This window comes from Macaca fascicularis, chromosome 4, assembly GCF_037993035.2.
Source record: "Macaca fascicularis isolate 582-1 chromosome 4, T2T-MFA8v1.1".
Taxonomy (NCBI): Eukaryota; Metazoa; Chordata; class Mammalia; order Primates; family Cercopithecidae; genus Macaca; species Macaca fascicularis.
Genome location: NC_088378.1, coordinates 36332935 through 36346159, shown reverse-complemented (window position 1 = coordinate 36346159; position 13225 = coordinate 36332935). Strand labels below are relative to the sequence as shown.

The following is a 13225-nucleotide window of genomic DNA, read 5'->3' as shown; positions in this document are numbered from 1 at the left end:
TATATAATTTGTTTATACAGCTCGATGATATTTTAGGATCAAAGATTCCCTTTAATACAAAATATTTATTATTATACTATCAATATTACTAAACCACCATAATACTTATTATAGAAATTAATATTATAAACAAATGTTTGAAGTAACGAGGCTTTTGAGATTTAGAAAAAGAAAAACTACAAGCACCTGTTGAAGAAAATGATGATAGATGGTAACATTTTTCTCAAGAATCTCCCTGCAGCTGTGCTTACATTCAGTTTTCCAAGCTCAGCCAAGGTCTATTCATTTCTTTCATTACACCCGTAAGAGTTTTTACTTCCTCCTGTGTAACACAGCACCAGTCACAGATTTTATTTGAGAGAAAAATAGACTAACAATGAGTGAGAATCAATTTAACATCTGTGTCATCATACTTTTAAACAAGAGGTCATAGCAAGGTTTTTTGGTATATGTTATCTCAGTTTGAAAGTGACAGCAAGTACTCATGCTATCATGCTAAATAATAGATGTCAACTTACCACCAGCTTCTGATGGCAATTTATGTTACTGTTGCTACACAGCATTTCAAAACCTCAAGTATATATTTCATACATTTTTCAAAGCACGAAGTGTTCAAAAGAAAAAATATCTTGTGACAACGTGTTTCAGGAGTAATAGTCTATGGAACAACTGAAAATTAGCTTTATTATTGGAATTTAATTATTGACTCATATTTTCAGGTGTAACAAGTAATTTTTATCTAAAAATGTATAAACAAGCTAAATACATAATCAACATAATCACAAAACCAAAAATCATACCTCAGTGATGATTCATATTGAAACTGATCTAAATCAAAGTATTTGAATTAGAATATGATTGAGAGCCACATAAAGCCATTTGTATAGAATAACATTACCTCAAGTATATTTCACTTTGCAGATAATTAATATTGTATAAATGTGAGAATGACTTGTGTGTATCAGCTTTTATATTTACATTTTTAAAAAATCTACATGTTTTTTTCTTAAATTCTTACAAAATTTATGCAGAATCATGATTCTCTGAATCCTCTCCATCCTTCTTACCCCCATAAAGCCTAATTTTAATGATTCTTAATTGGAGTGACTTTTGTCAATATTGTATATTTATGATACATATATGATATGTTAAATAGATATATTATACAATTACATTTTTATAATAACTGTGATATCAGGCCACAATAATAAGAGTGCACAGTGATCAACATTTCTATTTTTATTTCTAAAATCCTGGAATATAAAGCACCGTAGGAAGATAGCTGAGGAATGGCCTTTACCATGAGTGCATAATAGGGCTGCATTTGATTCTATTCGCTAAATAAAATGAGGAGTGGGTGAGAATGTCATTTAGTTCTAATTCTAAAGGTGAAATCAGATGTAGTGAAAATGATCTAGGAAGTTTTCTTAAATATCTCCTAAGTACTATCCAGTATGGTTTTGTGAATATCAACTTTTAAGTGACTTTACCCGTGTTCGAACTCTTAATTGGTCAGTGTTTTACTGTATCTGTTTCATTCTCTAGTATTTTTCCTAGAGGATGATAGTAACACAATAACATATCCATTGATTATCCACTTGAATAACATTTATCCTTTTGTCAGACTGTCAGGAAACTTAAACTCATTTAACACTTGTTGTCAGCTTTAACCAATCTAAATCTGGTTCAAGACTGATGGTTTTATTGCTGACTATTCTTTCAGTGGCTTGCTTTCTTTTTCTCCTTCTATTTCCCTCTTTTCTTTTCTGCTTTTCATCCTCCGGGCAAGAATAGTTGAATGCTATGAAGTTTAGGATTCCAGTTTTGTTTTTTTTGTTGTTGTTTTTTGGTGGTTTTTTTTTTTTTTTTTTTTTTTTTTTGCCTTTTTCTCTTCTTTTACTTCATTTAATTGTGCTTTTAAGTTTGGCCAATATACCACTTCTTTTGTATAATATTGACAGCATTAAAGCTGTGTTTGATTACAGTCCATGTATTTTCTTAATACGGACAGAAGAAATAAGGTACTACTGGGGAATACTTTGGTCCCATTAAGTTAAACTATTTCTGTACCACAAAGCCGTGAATATCAGATGATAGATTCTTGTGTTTTATCTTTTACTTTCAAAATTATCTCCTTATTTAGATTTAACAGAAAGAAAAGCAGGACGCTCCTTTTCAAAGTATGTGCATGTATTTCTTGAGCATCTTCAACATGCCAGTCACTGCGTTGGGTATTGAGGATGTAAATTAACATCAGAATTCCTTCTGAAACATGACTTCTCCCTCTTAGATCTATTCTTTTTTCTTATTTACTTAAAATAGGTAGGGTATTATCTCCTTGTGTAAAAGGATTTAAAATAGTTGTTGCATGTATAAACTCTTTTTTCTGAATACTAATGTCAGCCTCCTAAGATTCATGTGCATGTAGCAGCTAAAAGGTCACAATAACATTCCCAGATTTCAGTGCCAGATGTGTCTGTATGGCAGATCATACAGACCTAAACTCATTCTAGCATCTGGTTAAACACATTCCATATCCGGTCTTAACCATGTGTAAATATAATTAAGAGCAAATGGGAAAATAATTTTCTTTCCCCGCTTTTTTTTGTTCCATTGACAGTGTAAATAAGTATTCTAAAGGCACAACTTTATAACTGAAATACTCAGATTAACTTTTTAATTCTAGGCAATTATCACATGGTTGAGAAGATAAGGCAATGCCTAGAATAGATTGCATGCTACATGGGAATGTAAATAGAGGAATAGGGATTCAGAGAGGGAATCATCACTTCTGGTTGGAATGATCAAGGAAAACTTCACAGGGGAAATAGAAGCATGAGCCTTAGCAGAAAAAAGAGATTCAGTAGGTGGAGTTAGTGAAGAGTATATCTTAGTTGAATGAAGACAGTGGGGTGGGGGGGATAGGGAAGAAGAATGTGAACAAAAGCAAAGAGCTGGGAAAAGGCAGAGTAATTGAAGGGAGCAATTAGTACAGGTGCTGTGGTGAGATTGATAATAGGTAACCTGGAAAGCCAGGTTAGGCTCAATGTGAGGAAACCTGGACTCTAAATTACAGACTTTGTACTATATACAGTTGAATACAATGCAGTGACATGCTGAGAGTGATTTTTCAAGGAAGACTATGCCAGAGTATGTAAATGTAGACTGTGGGAGATAGGAGAAGTCAAAATGAAATAGAAATAAAAGGTAGGTTCATTTTCAAAGGAAGACTTGATAGAAGCAGGGGCTACGTGTGGAGATGTGAGTCACAGGAAAGAAGTGATAGAAAACTACAGGTTGGGCATGGTGGCTTACACCTGTGATCCCAGAATTTTGGGAAACTGAGGCAGGTAGATCACTTGAGCTCAAGAGTTTGAGACCAGCCTCGGCAACATGGTGAAAACTCATCTCTACAAGAAATAAAATTGAAACCAGGAGGATGAGGCTGCAGTGAGCTGTGTTTCCACCACTGTACTCCAGCCTGGATGACAGAGTGAGACCCTGTCTCAAAAAAGAAAAAAAAAATAAAGACTACAGTTTTGAATTTAGATAGCTAGGAGAATGGCAGTATAATTAAAGAAATTTAGGAACACAAGTAAAATATGAATACAATTTTGGATCTATTGCATTTGAAATGACAATAAGACTTCCAAGTGAAAAAGACTTTTGAATATGTGATGCTGAATAAAGGTAATGATTTGTAACTGTTGGAGCAGATGAGATTCCCAAATGGTGAAATATGAAGACAGAAATATAATTTTAAGGACAGAACTTTGAGGTCCTTAGTTAGGGGATGGGAGGTGAAAATAGAGCCAGGGAATAACAGAAATAAACCGTTCAAGGTGGACAATCACTGTAGGGCTTTCCATGTGGAGAATGTGCCTTGCTTTGTTTCTCGGACTTGTTCCTAAACTTAAGGGGAAGAATTCAGTCTTTTATCATCAAGTATGTTAGCTGTAGGTTTTTTATAGGTGCCCTTTAAAGGGCTGAAGAAGTGCCCTTCTATTGCTAGTTTACTGAGACATTCTGCAGTGAATGAATGTTATCAACTGGTTTTTTTCTGCATTTATTGGGTTCATCATATGGTTTTTCTTTTTTAGACTTTTGATGTGCTAAGTCGTATTGATTGATTTTCTAATGTTAAGACAATTCTGCACAATCGTGCTGTATTATTCTTTTTTTATGTTGCTGGCTTCTATTTGCTAAGAAGTATTTTTATTTCTATATTTAAGGAAATACACATCTAGGTCCATGAGTAATATGGTGTGTAATTTTTTTGGTAGTGTCTTTAATTTTGGTGACAAAATAATGCTGGTATAAAAAAAAGAATTAGGAACCCGGCAGGTGGAGGTTGCGGTAAACTGAGATCGTGCCAAGCTGAGATCATGTCATTGCACTCCAGCACTCCAGACTGGGCAACAAGAATGAAACTCTGTCTCAAAAAAAAAAAAAAAAAAAAAAAAGAAAGAAAGAAAGAAAGAAAGTTAGGAAGTGTTCTGTCCTCTTTCATTTTCTAGAAGAATTTGTGAACAGTTGGTATTACCTCTTCCTCAAATATTTGGTAAAATTCCCAGTGAAAGCATCTTGGCCTAGAATTTTCTTAGGAAGGTCTTTACCCATGAGTAGATTATGGGGCTATTCAGAGTACCTCTGTTATTCTGAATGACTTTGGCTGGTTTTTGTCTTGTCAGGACTTTGTTTCTCATCTAAAGTATCCAATTATTTGGCTTCAAGATAAGCATAATATTATTAACCTTTTAGTGTCTGTAGAATCTATTGTGATGTTTCATTGACATCTATTTTCTATTTATTCCATCGTCTCTTTATTTTTTTTTCTCTTTTTCTGCTTTCTTTTAAAATCATTATTGTTATTTTTATTCCATGAAGTAGATATTTTTTAGGATAAAAAGCATGAAAATGGGAGCTCTCATATCTCATAACTGAAATTCTCTCAATAAACTGAGATGTGTAATCACAAGCTGAGGGTGGGGACATGTCAGAATCTTGCATAGAGAAGGTTTAGAATATTTGTTTTGGGAGGTGTCTTCAGAAAATAGCAAGAGATTAACATGGATTGCCAGCCATTAGAAGGGCCCAGCTGAAGTAAACATGTTAAATAATAATATTATTTGGATAACTAAGGTGTATTGTAATCAGATCTGAAGATCTGCCTCCAAAATAGGACCTCAAAGTTAGAAAATGTGAAAAATTTTTTTTTTTTTTTGAGATGAAGTTTTGCTTTTGTCACCCAGGCTGGAGTGCAATGACGCAGACTTGGCTCACTGCAACCTCTGCCTCCCACGTTCAAGCAATTCTCCTGCCTCAGCTCAGTCTCCTGTGTAGTTGTGATTACAGGCTCCTGCCACCACGTCCAGCTAGTTTTTGTATTTTTAGCAGAGACAGGGTTTCACCATGTTGGCCAGGCTGGTCTCAAACTCCTAACCTCAGGTGATCCAACCCCCTCGGCCTCCCAAATTGCTGGGATTACAGGCATGAGCCACTGCGTCCAGCCTGTGAGAAAAATTATAGTGGAATTACCATGGTGGTTAGGTTAGTTCATATTTAAATTTTATTTAAAATAAGATCCAACCATATTTTCCTTCAGGAATGTTGAAGATATGAGCTTCTTTCAGACAACTGCATTTTTCCAGGAGTTCAGAACTTTGAAATAATTGACAGCTGTCTTTTCTAAATATTAAGCACTCACTTGATTACACAGGGCAGATGGCGCAAGGGGTCATCAATATAAGTTGAGCAAAGTTTCTCTCATTTTCTAATAACTGAGTTATCTGAAAAGCCAGAAAAAGGTGGAATAGCTGGAAGGAGTTGCTATTGTTGAGTGGAAATAGAATGAGTGGAAAATTGGCAAACCAACTGGATATTTTGTGGAAATAATGGTTTTGGAAACATATTTGCAAGAGTCGGATAATTATTCTACTCTTTGAACTGATTACAGTTTGTATTGTATTGCAAAAACTGATTGCTTGGATCATGTAATGAAGTATGAGTTCAGTGAAAAGGCACAGTTAACTAATCGAAATTTCTCGTTGTCTACAGACATTGTTATTTCATTTACATATTGAAAATCTATGTGATGAAAAATGGGAAAATCACAGATTCACAGGAGTATTTCATTTAAATTGCTTTCACAATTGCAACCCAGTTCTCAAAATAAGAATTTTGACAAACCTCAACTTTGGCAGAAGAAAAGTAACATTTTATGTGAAAAACTGACATAGCTAATTTCTGGAGACAGAAAAAATAAACAAAAATAAATGTACCCATCCTATGCCAGCACTGTAGATGAGTGAAAAAGGATCCAGACTCTGGGGCCAGAGTGCCAGGGTTTGAATCCTGCCTTTCCATTTATCAGCTGTAAATCCTGGGCAAGTCACTTAGCCTCTTTGTTCTTTGATATCTTCATCTGTAAAATAGAAAAATAGTTTTATCTAATAGATTTGATTTGAAGATTAGTTTAGTTAATACATGTAACAGGTGTAAACAGGGCCTGGTGCATATAAGAAGCTGTAGTTATTGTTAACATTGTGAAGAAAGGTGAGTTAGACTCTGCATTGCCAATAATTTGGGATTTTAAGATACTAAAGAAAATCTAGATGTGGTACCCTGGATGGGAAATACACGCACACTTGATAATTACCATACAAAGGTGCTAGGAATAAAAATGCCAAATGCCATCTATTTGACTATGACTTTTATAGACAATGTGAGGTTTTGTCTTGTATATCGCATTTTCTCAGTCAAACATAGCAATCAGTTCTTCAAATACAATTTTACTGTTAGTAAAAGTAATTATAATTATGTTTCAGCATGTATATTCTAAATCAACTGTACAACTTCTCAAAAATAAAATATCATTAGGTACTGAAAAACAGAAAGGCTGTCATTAAGGCAAATTTTGTGTCTTTTATAAGTGACAAAAATTAATACTGTGATTTTGATGACTCAACAGAGTAGGCGAATGGTAAAAGGCATAAGAAGATATTTTGGGGATAAAACCAAACTATGGTGCAAAGGAGAAAATATGTATCGAATGGGCGCTAACCATGTAGGCAGTTATGCCCCTGCCCATGCTATCTCATTTGTTTATTTTTCAAAATCTATAAAATAGGTATATATTATCCCCATTTTAGTAATGTTAAAACTAAAGCTTTCAGAGTTTTACTTCAACAATTCTTCAAGGCTGTTTAAGAGTACAGCTGGGAGTCACATCCTAGTCATTTTCTTCCAAATCCCATGTTCTCTCCGCTGCACTGGTCTGCCTCCCAGAAGTGATAGGTACACTGGCCGGGCGCGGTGGCTCACACCGGTAATTCCAGCACTTTGGGAGGCTGAGATGGGCGGATCACGAGGTCAGGAGATTGAGACCATTCTGGCTAACACGGTGAAACCCTGTCTCTATTAAAAATATTTAAAAATTAGCCAGGCGTGGTGGCGGGCACCTGTGGCCCCAGCTACTCGGGAGAATGACGTGAACCCGGGAGGTGGAGGTTGTAGTGAGCAGAGGTCGCGCCACTGCACTCCAGCCTGGGTGACAGAGCCAGACTCCGTCTCAAAAAGAAGTGATAGGTACACCGTTGAAGAAGTTTAGTACGCAAATTATGGCTACTCCCCCAAAACAAAGCTTCCCTAGTTTTTCGATATCGTGTAATTCAACTAGTTTTGTTTCTTTGCATATTTCCCATTGCATTTTATTAAGAATATGCCATTAACAGTCATATTGAAACAACCTATAATCCGCACTTGCCCACATCTCTTTGCTCTTGTGAACGGTGAAGTGGAGCTCCACCAGGAGTTGTAATGGAAAGAGTGATGACCTTAGGGCCGATTCTGGCTTTGCTGCTAACTAGCTGTTAAACTTTTTTTGTATACATGCTAACTTTGCGGTAAGACATTTCATAGTGCTATAGTCCCTCTTTTAATTTTTACAAGGAAGGAAAGGCACACGATAGTATCAAATGTTCATTCATTCCATCTCTTGATGCTCTATGATACTATCAATCTACACTATGCTTTCCTGAAAGGTCAGAAGTTCAAAGATGGACTAGTTTCCCAAGGACCTGATTCCCCAATTGGAGTACTCCAGCCCCTTGGAAATTCCCGGGATTTATAAAATAACTCTAGATAACAAGACTTTGTTTATAAAGGTCCTATAAATTCTTTTCTGTCTGTATTTAGGTATCCTGATTTTTCTTTTCCATATTTTCCACAGGATTATTTTACAAATGCAAATAGAGAGTTGAAAAAAGATACTCAGCAAGATTACCGTCTAGAATATGCCATGGAAAATAGCACACACACAATAATTGAATTTACCAGAGAGCTGCATACATGTGACATAAATGACAAGAGTATAACGGTAAGGCATCTATGAGTGAATGCATGCATGAAAAAATTGTATATTTACACTTGTGAAGCACTTTAAAGAATAAGAGGAATAAGTCATATAGTCTTTTTTGTAATATTTTTGAAATCTTTTTTGTTTTTTTTTTTAGTTTTTTTCTTTTTTACTTTTTTTTAGAAGCCAAAAATGTATGACTATAAATTTCAATAAAATCCATTTTTTGTGTGAGTTTAACATTCTGAAGATCCCTTTAAAATTTGTATGATTTAGCCATAAATACATTTTGGTTTCTTCTCCATAAAGTTTGAAAATACACAACAGATAAATGTTTGAAGAAATGCATTACACAAGAAAGAATTATGAATCTGAATATTAGGATATAATTCATCTGATTTGTAATGGACTCATCTTTGTAAATTTCTAAAATCAAGATGAATAGGTGGCTGATTATAATTGCCCACTGGCACATTAAATGAGATTTCTTATTTTCAGACTTCATGCAAAAATTAATATCTTTATGTGCATTCAAATTAAATATTTAGAAGATATGTAATACTTCAGAAATGTCCATGAATTGCTTGGATTAATTTTATTTTGTGTAGACCAATACAATTACCTTTTTTTTGTAGATTAAAGATTCAAAAATGGGAATGTAAAAAGTATGAAGCAGTTCTGATTAACATTCAGCGTAAAGAGTAAACGAGGCAGAAAAAATGCATGCAAAGAGAGGGATTACTTTTTATGCAATATACAGTGCAATTATACTTTAATTGGAATAATAATTATAGTCATTTGACTTATTAAGAAAGAATATAGCAAAGAGAACGTTTAAAATAAATAGGTTTTGCTTTATTATTTATTTTCAAAGTTCTTATTACAAAGATCTGGCAAAAACACCTTTATCTGTGGGAAGATTGAACAATTTCTTTACACCCCTCAAACCCTCCCCACCCCATAGCCCTTTGGGCAGTCTCTCTTGGTTGCTTAATGGAAACCAATTTCATCTGACAGTACTTTCCTTAGTTGTGGTAAACCAGTCCCTAGGAAATTCCCCGGATTCATAAAATGACTATAGATTAACGGTAGTGTAATTAAAAAATCCAGAATTAGAAATCCTTCTATATTTATACTTTCTGTAAATTTATATGTATGACTAGGCTAGTGCTTAGGAAAACATCTACTGTAAAAGGAAAAGTCTAAGGTAATTTTAATTTTTGTTGTATTAATTTATCTTTCCCTAAAATATTCCATGGCATTTAATTTTCCAAAGTCTCTGCTGCTGAACAAGAATATTTGTTTAGAAGCTACCAGTTGCAAGTTTAAAGTTTTGGCATGACAATGATTTATTGTTGTCATATACTTAAAAGTGTACTTACTGAGTCAATTGTCCTTCAGTATGTTTTGGAACACATAATCTTGCATGCTGAGAGATGATTCCTTCCAAAAAGTGACTCATATATTTGGATCCTTAATGAATTAATCAAATTTGTGCAATTAATATTAGAGACCATGTTGAGAACTCCAAATGTCATTGTTGTCTTTTCTTCGCTTCTATATCTTGTTTACAATAGAGTTCTTTAAACTCAACTCAGTGGTAAAGAAAGTGCTCTCATGAGACCTAACCATGCCCATGTCTGATCCCCAGGATAGCACTGTGAGAGTGATCTGGGCCTACCACCATGAAGATGCAGGAGAAGCTGGTCCCAAGTACCATGACTCCAATAGGGGCACCAAGAGTTTGCGGTTATTGAATCCTGAGAAAACCAGTGTGCTGTCTGCAGCCTTACAGTACTTTGATCTGGTAAATCAGGACGTAAGTGTTTTCAGGTTTTATGATTATAGGGATGGGCTTATTCAAAGTGCGTATGAACATTTTTGCTTACATTATTGTATTCAGGCGCATGTTAAGAGAAGGTGACTTTGTGTCTTCCTCCCCTTTTTATTAAGACAGGTCCCCATCCCAAACAAAGATACAACATATTGGTGCCAAATGTTTAAGATTCCTGTGTTCCAAGAAAAGCATCATGTAATAAAGGTATGTGACTCATTCATAGGCTAAAACTAATTTGCATGAATGGAAGAAGAAACTGATGTTGTTAATATAATGAAAACAGTACAAAATATAGAAACGTTTTTCAATTATTTGAAAGTTTTTTAGAGAAAAAAGAGCTGGCTTGGCTCACCTGCATACTGTTTCAAGAGTCTGAAAGCTTGGATTATAGCTAATATTTTGGTTATTTCCTAATTTTACATGTCAAAGGTACAAGTTTTGGTATGCACGTGAACACTGCTAATTATTATTTTAGGCAACATTTTTACAATTGGAATTACTGGAATTGCATTTAAAGTAGCATGTTTACATATTGATAAATTATACCCATAAAGCTTACGTTCCTCACCAATAATGTTTGAGAACATCTGCTTCATTGAAAACACTGGATACTGTCATCAAAGAACAGTTATAATATTTTTTTGAAAATAGAAGAAAGAAAATTAGTGAATTTCTACAGAAATAAAAAAAATACAGAATTGGGTAGTAGATAAACCCAATTTGCCTGTGCCATACAATTATTTTCCACCCTTCTGGAACAGGCCTTCCAGAACTTTTGCATCTACTTAGTGAATGAACAAATATTTTTTAAAAGTTACAAGTCCTTGGCTTTGTGCTAGTAATTGTTGACAGTTCCACAGAGGCCAAAGGTATGACGCATGCTCTCAAAGAACTTACAGTGAATGGGGAGACATGGCCAAGACACAAGAAAGAATAAGATAGAATTAAATAGTGCATACGGAACACTGTAAACATTCAGAAGGCCAGACATTGCTCCCTTTCTGTCAGTCCCCAGACTATGTAATGAAGCGGTGTGGATAAGGAATGAATTGCCAGACTCTGGAATCTAGAGGGAAATACATGGGTTTGAAAATCGTAAGTCCACCCTTTAATTAAACTATGTGCTCTCAGGTAAGTCACTCTGGGGTAATGCTGTAGCCTTAGGTTTTCTCATCTGTAAAAGGTGGACAGTCATAACACTTTTCCTATCAACTTCAAGACATTTTAGCAGAGATAGAAACACTGAGCACATTTGATAAGTTTATTTGTGGCTTAAATTTGTTAATTTCTAATATATTTCCCTAGTTTCCTTTTGTTTACAAATATTTTTGTTTACAGTTCTGCCTTTAGTTTACAAAATGATTCATAACTACATACAGAGGCAAAGGGGCTGGCTTTAGGGAATGTTATTGAGTTAATAGGTAGTCCTAAATATTTATAGGATATTTTTGCAAACAGGAGACTTACCAACAGTGTGACTGCAGGTGAATCATTTACCTCTGTGCAGTAAGTTATTTTCTACCTTGTGTATGGAAAAGGGGAATGCAAATTCTAATTTTGTGTAATTAATATCATGCCTAAGTCCTTCCCTTGTACCAATGAGAAGTCTTTCTCAGGAAAGAGAATATTTCATTTGTATATACTGTATGTCATTTGCGGTAAATTTAATTGGAACCTGGCTTAAGAGACAAATGTAAAACTGTAGATTCAGAAATAAAAACAAGTATTTCAAACAATCGGTCCTTTATCCACTTTTTGGCAAACATTAATTGTAAATTTCTTAACCACTTACTGTTAATGCATTTTTATTCTTGACATTGTTAATGCTAATAATTGAGTTGAATGATATAAATTAATTATGTATGTTTCAGAGGTCAGTGTATGTTTCAACCCTCTATGTAGGATATTTGCTTGGTACCTCATCTTTCTTCACTAACTTTCCTGTATGAAGCATATCAAATAATACTGAGATAAACTTTCCTATAAGAAGCGTATCAAGTAATTCTCAGGTACACGAACTTATAATTAAGTACTTTTGGGAACACATAGCTGTCTTTAGTAGACATTTGTATCAACATGAAAGGCATTGGAGCATTTTTTGCAATGTTTGGAGGTCTTCTAGACAACAAAAATTCTTTACCTTGAACAAGAGGGGATTTGAGGGAAGGACAGTAGGTCACAAGGGAGTGCCCATACAAACTTTTGTTGTTACAGGGGACAGAGGTTTGGTGGCTAGAATTTAAAATCCTATTATTATGTGAGAATACTACTTATGGTATAGATTCCTTATCTTGCTAAACCTTAAAATATTTTAAAGTTTATTAAGTATTATGAAACATTTTCCTTGAAAATGAACTCAAATAGGATATTATTCAAAAAACAGAGCTCTACCGAAAAAATAAATTCAAAATATTTAGTAATATGTAAGTGGTTTTAAGGCAGCCTTTCAAAACCAGTTTTCATTTGCAACTTATTCAAGGTTTCAACAAAATTCTAATGATGTAGAACTCATAAATCTAGGAATTGCCTTAAGTTGTCTGATTTCCATGCTCTTTTTTCTAGTAGAGATAATTTCTAATAATTTAAGAAAAGTATATATTGTTTTCATAAAATTAAAGACTCCTATGTTTTGAAAAGCCATCAGTTAAGGGCTTCTCCTTATTCTTTATTTTAAGTTCCATAAATCACTGTATCAAAAAGCCTCAGTCCTTTTCTGCTGCAAACAAAAGGTACTTTCACAGAAATGAGAAGATTGATTTTATATCGTATTGTGTGGTGTGTCATTTGCAGTGAGTTGTAAGAATATCGATTACAGTTGAATTGTGAGAAATCAGTTTCATTTTCTTGTGTCTAATTCGCACAAAGAATTCGTTTGTATTTGCAGTTTAAATGTTGATAGTGCCTAGACCAACTTATCTGCGCTTCCAGGGGTTAAGTTGCCCATGATCAACTGTGATCTGAAAATATTAAATAGAAGATTCCAGAAATAAACAATTCATAAATTTTAAGTTGCATGCCATTTTGAGTAGCTT

The 13225-nt window shown here is 34.3% G+C and overlaps 1 protein-coding gene across 1 annotated transcript in view; it reads left to right on the top strand.

The window, feature by feature from the left end:
• Positions 1-13225, top strand: part of MOXD1 (monooxygenase DBH like 1) — a 103759-nt gene that overhangs the window by 17528 nt on the left and 73006 nt on the right. Inside the window, exons 2-4 of the mRNA XM_005551851.5 lie at positions 8231-8377; positions 10008-10175; positions 10314-10397. Of these exons, the coding sequence (XP_005551908.3) occupies positions 8231-8377; positions 10008-10175; positions 10314-10397 (399 nt within the window). The remainder of the gene's footprint in view (positions 1-8230; positions 8378-10007; positions 10176-10313; positions 10398-13225) is intronic.